Source organism: Austrofundulus limnaeus, unplaced genomic scaffold, assembly GCF_001266775.1.
Source record: "Austrofundulus limnaeus strain Quisiro unplaced genomic scaffold, Austrofundulus_limnaeus-1.0 Scaffold54, whole genome shotgun sequence".
In the NCBI taxonomy this organism is placed as follows: Eukaryota; Metazoa; Chordata; class Actinopteri; order Cyprinodontiformes; family Rivulidae; genus Austrofundulus; species Austrofundulus limnaeus.
Window position 1 is genome coordinate 563,284 of NW_013952456.1, and position 6,284 is coordinate 569,567.

Below are 6,284 nucleotides of genomic sequence, written 5' to 3' on the forward strand. Positions count from 1 at the left end.
GTGTGTGTGTGTGTGTGTGTGTGTGTGTGTGTCATTGATTTGTTTCACCTTACTAGGAAGTGTTGTGTCCGGGAAGGGGAGGGACTCCCGACAACTCAGGGGCGCTGCTGTGTTTTCCGAGCTGCGGAGTGCGGCTTTTTAATCCCGAAAACACCACTTTGTGCTGGTTTTAGCTACAAGAACAAAGAGTTGAGCTACAAATCAAAGCGCCTTTTTTTTTCTTTCCCTCCAATCGTTTCAAAGGCAAGCTAGCTCCTGGCCTGGCACGCACGTGCGCAATGAGAGCCTGTTTTTAAGCTAACACCCTCGAAGCTCGCGAGTGGAGTTTGAACTTTGTCATGTCCAGCCTCTGGCGGACAACCAGCCGAGCGGCGCGGCTCGTCGCCAGACGCGGTCTTTGGGGAGTTCAGCCGCGGCGCCTGATCATCGACACGTCCTACTCGGCGCACTTCATGGATTTCCAAGGCGCCTCCATCGCGAGCAGCATGAAGAAGCTGGTCGTCACCGAGCTCAGTCCCAGGTTCCGAGAGGCCGTTTCAGCGCGCACCGTTTCCGTTCCGACACCGGGAGACGCCGAGCTGCTCGTCAGAAATCGGTAAGTTGTTTGACACACACACAAAAAAAGCGAGTGTGTTCGGTGTGGATCAGAAGTTGCGTTAAAAAAAAAAGCTTTCCTCTTACCTCTGGGCTCACCCTGCGATCATCTTGAGATGGTAAAAAATCCGTGAGGATTAAACGCTGCGCTGTTAGTCCAAGTTCCGCCCTCCCTCCGTTTGTCCATCAATCCATCTGCCTCCCTCCCTCTGTCCTCTGGTCTCTACGTCACCAACCTGCGAACAGAAAGTCGTGGGGGGCTCAGACTGGCACCAGAGAAGGTGCTGCTGATGGAGGAGGACATGGCAGCAGATTAAACCACAATACTGAGTCGACACGAAATAAACATCATTTAGGAACAAATAGGTTTTTGAAAACACTGTGTGTGTTTTACATGAAGTTAAAACCACAACCTGCTACACACTGACCAACCTGGATTACAAATAAAATTAATTTTTATTCAGACTGAATGCCAATGAACCTTTGTTTAGTGAGCAACATATTTACAAACTTATGTTCCTTTTTGTACTTTTGAGCAGAAACTTTAATGTAATTAACAATAATAATCCATAGGTGAACAACAATTTAATATTTTTATAAATATGTAGTTAAAGAAAACAGATTTCATCAACTGTTTTAGTCAGAGTAGCAAATACTTTTAGTTATATGATCTGTGCATGTGTTTGTACGTATGTAAAGGTAACATACAGCTGGTAATATCTTCAATATTTTCTTTTATTATTTTTATTAAAGAGAGGCTCAAAAATATTTTGTCTTCAGTTTGCAATACCTCCAAACTGTTTGGAAGTGTGATGTTTGTCATGTTTTATTGACATTCTGTATTTTGCTGCTAACATTTTCTCACTTATTCCTGAACTTTCTTTACAGCCTCTTAACATATTCCAAACTGTTTATTTCTTTTGTTTTTAAGTTGTTGTTTAAACAGAGAGTGACTTAAGGTCTTAGTATTTACAGTTCTGCACATCCGCTTTAACAATCCCACAGTGCGTCTCAGTGAGGATGGAAAAGAAGTCAAAGTGTTTTGTCAGATTATCTTTAGCCGTATATAAACTGCAGGAATACACGCTCAAAGTGCACGTGTGACGTGCACCGTAATGAGGCGCAGCACGCGCGCCGTTCTGAAAGACACTAAATGATTTATTTATACATTCCTTTACAACAGATTTGTTTCCAGCGTCCTCCAAAAGCAAAGATGAAAACGGCTGCTTTCGTGTTGAGGCAAGAAGCAACTGTTCTGTGATTTAGTTTTKTTTTTTTTCAAGTGTAGTTTGTTGTGGGTGTCTCTGAAGACAATGGATTATGACATCAAGCCGTGTGTTTTGTGATCCGAGTCTTTCCCCGTCAGAGCAGGACTGTTGTGTTCAGGAAACAAACGGAGCTGAGTGTGTGTGTCTGGCCTCTGAAGCACGAGGCTCATGTCTTGACCTTCGTGCAGGATTCTCAGGAACTCCACGAGCCGCCGTATCGCGATGCAGCTGTTTCACCGCCTCGCTTTTTTAACCTGCAACTCTTTGTGTGTCTCTTTTCAGCTTTGTGGGGATCAACGCTTCTGACATTAATTACTCGGCGGGCCGTTACGACCCCTCGATGAAGCCTCCCTTCGATGCTGGTTTTGAGGGGATCGGCGAGGTGGTCGGCCTCGGCCTCAGCGCCAGCTCCCGTTACACCGTCGGCGACGCCGTGGCCTACTTCAGCAGCGGCGCGTTCGCCGAGTACACGGTGGTTCCGGTCAAGGAGAGCGTGCCCGTTCCCTCGGTGAAGCCCGAGTTCCTCACCCTGCTGGTGAGCGGCGCCACGGCCTACATCGCCTTGAAGCGTCTGGGTGACCTGGCCAAAGACGAGACCGTCCTGGTGACGGCAGCGGCAGGAGGAACGGGTCAGTTCGCCGTGCAGTTTGCCAAACGTGCCGGCTGCCACGTGATCGGGACTTGTTCTTCCGACCAGAAAGCAGCCTTCCTGAAATCCATCGGGTGTGACAGGCCCATCAACTACACTAAAGAAGATGTCGCTAAGACGCTGAGGGAAGAGTACCCAAAAGGCCTAGACGTGGTGTACGAGTCAGTCGGAGGCAGCGTCTTAGAACTGGCAGTGAACAGTCTGGCTAATAAAGGCAGGCTGATAGTGATAGGCTTCATTTCAGGTTATCAGAGCGCATCAGGCGTCCCACCCTTCAGAGGAGGAACTCTGCCGGTTAAACTGCTGCAGAAGTCGGCCAGCGTTCGGGGCTTTTTCCTGCCCCACTTCCTCAGTGACTACAGGGAGGCTCTGAGCAGCATGATGCAGATGTTTGCCAGAGGAGAGCTGGTGTGTGAGGTGGACTGTGGGGAGATGTCGCAGGAGGGGAGGTTTGTGGGCCTGGAGTCGGTTTTCCGAGCTGTGGACTACATGTATGCAGGGAAAAACCTGGGCAAAGTGGTTGTAGAGGTGACGCCTCCAGCCGGGAGGAATAGTAAGCTGTGAGTTAAATAAACGAGCAAAGAAAGACATCATAGCTGAATGCTACACTGCTAATCTGTGCCCAGGAAGAGTCCTTTATTTTCACATGAAGTTTGATTAACAAGCTGATAATGTAATGAATAAACATAATTTAATTAAAAATTGTTTTTAAAAAGAATTTTTTTGCATTCATTGGAGCACAGCGGTCATTAAAACACAAACACATTTTAAAATATTTTCATCATTTCTTTAATTTATCGTGGTCCAGTCCCGTGCGTTAAATTATTTTTAGAACTGCTGCCATAATGTGCTTGCTTTTAGCCCTCTCCAGTACTTTATTCACCATAAATATTTTATGATGAACTTCATTGTTTTCCTAATAGGGGCTTAACGTCGGCGCGAGCCTGTCAGAAGTCAGCGCTGCTCCAGGTGTGCTTGGCATTTCACCGCCTGTTTGTAGCTGACAGAAACAGTAATCACACAATCAATCTTTTCATTCACATGCCCCCGAGCTGCGCACAATAAAATATATAGATTAAAAAAAAAAAAAACAAGTCCAGCTAACCAGGGCTCGGAGTAGAAAGTGTTGTTTTAGCCCCTCTAAGTAAAAACTAAATCACGTTTAATGAATAGTTTTTTTTTTTATATTTTTATTCGTTATTATTTGCTTATAATAAAAAAATTTCCTTTACATAAAAATATATATTTTTACAAAACTCAAAAGCCTTTCTGGGCTCAGAATTTGAAATTATTTATTTTTCTTTAAAGCAGAGCAGAACATACAGAGCGTCCTCTTTTTATTTAAATGTCACAGAAGCGTGTGTGTGTGTGTGTGTGTGTGTGTGTGTGTGTGTGTGTGTGTGTTTTGCATTTATATATGAGATTTCATCTAAAACAAACACCTGTTCCTTTCTGGCAGTGAGGGCGGCGGTCTTCATGCTCTGTGATCCCGTTATTTCCTCGTCCAGGTGGCTACTCAAATATAACACAGTGAAATATGGTTCAGGTGTGACGGCAGCGTGCAGCAAAACTAACGCCGAAGATGCTGCTAATTCTTCAAAAATAGGTGCTTTAATATTGTCTTCATTAGTTCAGTAAGGATGAGCCAACTTTACTAGTTGTTTCCTGTTCATTTTTATTTCTGTTAGTGCGAGAAAAAAAAAAAGTTATCCTGTTTTCAAACCTTTCAGTTCACGTTCTTGTATTGCAGTGTTAGAAATAAATACGAGTTCCACAAATGGCCTATTCCTGTTTGAAACATGGTCAGATTTTATCACGAAAAAGACTTAAATGGACAAAAATTTTTTATTAAATTCAAGACTTGAGACTAATGTTGCGTTCACACTCCAATTCTAATAATAATAATAATAATAATAAATAGTTTTCCAGAGTTTTTGCTCCTCCCAGACCCACACACAGTTTTGGTAAGAAAACCATGACATAAAAAAGCTTAATTCAGAGCTGTTTAAAATATTACTTTACCATGTAGACATGAGAGACAGAGTTTTCTGTCTGCATGTCCACCGTCACTTTGTACCAAATAAACCAAAACACTGGAGCTGTTTTTTCTTTTTTTGTTTTCCGCTTTTTAGTTTGACCGACTTTATTCCAATCATGACCATTTTAATGTAGCTGTTTGTTGGAACGGTGACTATCTTGGACTAAAYTGACAACTGCAATAATAGCTACAATCGTTTGAACCAGACTAATATCTACTTGTATTTTGACACATTAACAACATTGTTCTCACCACCAAGTGGTGCTGCTTGTGTACACTATTTCAGCAGTTTGTTTAGAATTGTGTGAATGGAGAAAAATATCAACAAAAAGAGTATTGAGGGCCTAATAATGCCCAGCCTTAGACATTACATTGAGTTTAACTGTAGCAGGTTTCTGTTTGTTCTTATGTCAGAAGGAAAATCATCTCCAGCTTCTAACACCAGCCGTGCAGAACCCGATGGAGACCAGGACTCCCACAGATGATTCTCTGAATCCAGTACGTCCACGCCGGACTGCAAGCAGGCGGCCGGGGTGTGGCATCCCTGCAATTAACAAGAGAGGCCTCGCCTCTGCGTCCCTCCTGGGGGTCTACCTGTACCGCCGCTGATTAGTGAGCAGTCACAGCCCCAATTAGAGAACACAGGAACCTGAGGAGACAACACTCTGTATTTAATTGGATTGTGTTGCTAAATCGTGGGCCGCTAACTGGCACTGCGCTGAATGAGCGCAGAGCGTAAACAAGACGTTAAAGACAGAGATGGTCTGCTGCTGGTGGAACTGGTGTGTGCTGCTTAAATTCACCTCTAATCAAGAAGCTCTGCCGTCTGTAGTGGCTGTGCTGGTATTTCTCAGAACGATYCATGAACTCAGTTTCAACACAAATACATGTCTGGATATTTATTGATATTTGAGAAAAAAAACCATGTGACAGTGTTAATAATGTCAAAGTAATTGTATTTAATGAAATATTCCAAAAGAAAATAAAATGATGGATTTTTTTCAAGTTTGTATACTTTTAATGGAGGAAGGTTTAATAAGAATTACCGTGCAACAACACAGACTCTTACATCAGATATGGGCTTAAATCACCACTAACTCACAGCTACGTGTTGCCTGTGAGAACTAATAGGAAACCAGAGATTTGTTTTGTTGTGTAACTGCTGATTTAGCAGCATTTCCTTTAACTTTGGACTATTAGCATAATTTTGTAGTCATCACAGAGGCTGCAGTGGCTGATGCTGAAGCTTATTTCACTTCAAGAATGAATATGTTTACATAGCTGATTGGAAAAACTGCTCCTCTTTTTCTGCACTTATTAAAGAAGAAGAGCACGGACTGTTAAAGGGGAATAAAATGCTTAAAGATTTCCCAGTTTTCTTTCCCCCTCTCGCTCTTATATATGTCACGTAACAAAGACATCACCCTTGTAGTGTGGCATGGTAGTCTACCTTCAGGCACCGTAGGGACACTGGCTTTGCTGCTCGGTGCTGCCAGCATCCAGACAGTCCAGTTTCTTTCTCCGCAAGTCAGTCAGGCCCCCTCAACTCCCCAACTCCCAGAGCCCCCATCACTTCTACCTCCGCCTAATTACCAAACCTAAAACCCCACTCAACTAATTAGCCACAGCAGACCCAGGAGCTGTGAGTAAAGGTAAAGAGATGGCTTCATTCAGAAAGGTGTGTGTGTGTGTGTGTGTGTGTGTGTGTGTGTGTGTGTGTGTGTGTGTGTGTGTG

At 43.6% G+C, this 6,284-nt stretch overlaps 2 protein-coding genes across 2 annotated transcripts in view; one reads left to right on the forward strand and one right to left on the reverse strand.

Moving 5' to 3' along the window:
* LOC106517886 (teashirt homolog 1) overlaps window positions 1–847 on the reverse strand; it is a 57,695-nt gene extending 56,848 nt beyond the window's left edge. The window contains exon 1 of the mRNA XM_014008928.1: window positions 682–847. The gene's annotated coding sequence lies outside the window, so the exon portion shown is untranslated. The remainder of the gene's footprint in view (window positions 1–681) is intronic.
* LOC106517887 (zinc-binding alcohol dehydrogenase domain-containing protein 2) lies at window positions 19–3,229 on the forward strand. The gene is made up of 2 exons (XM_014008930.1): window positions 19–595; window positions 2,145–3,229. The coding sequence occupies exons 1-2, from the start codon at window positions 339–341 to the stop codon at window positions 3,073–3,075; spliced, it is 1,188 nt and encodes a 395-aa protein (XP_013864384.1). The 5' UTR covers window positions 19–338; the 3' UTR covers window positions 3,076–3,229.
* Window positions 3,230–6,284: the final 3,055 nt, after the last annotated feature.

Coding starts and splice junctions, on each gene's coding strand:
- LOC106517887 (XM_014008930.1), top strand. CDS start 339: ATGTCCAGCCTCTGGCGGACAACCAGCCGAGCGGCGCGGCTCGTCGCC. Junction 596..2,144: donor GAGCTGCTCGTCAGAAATCG/GTAAGTTGTTTG, acceptor GTCTCTTTTCAG/CTTTGTGGGGATCAACGCTT.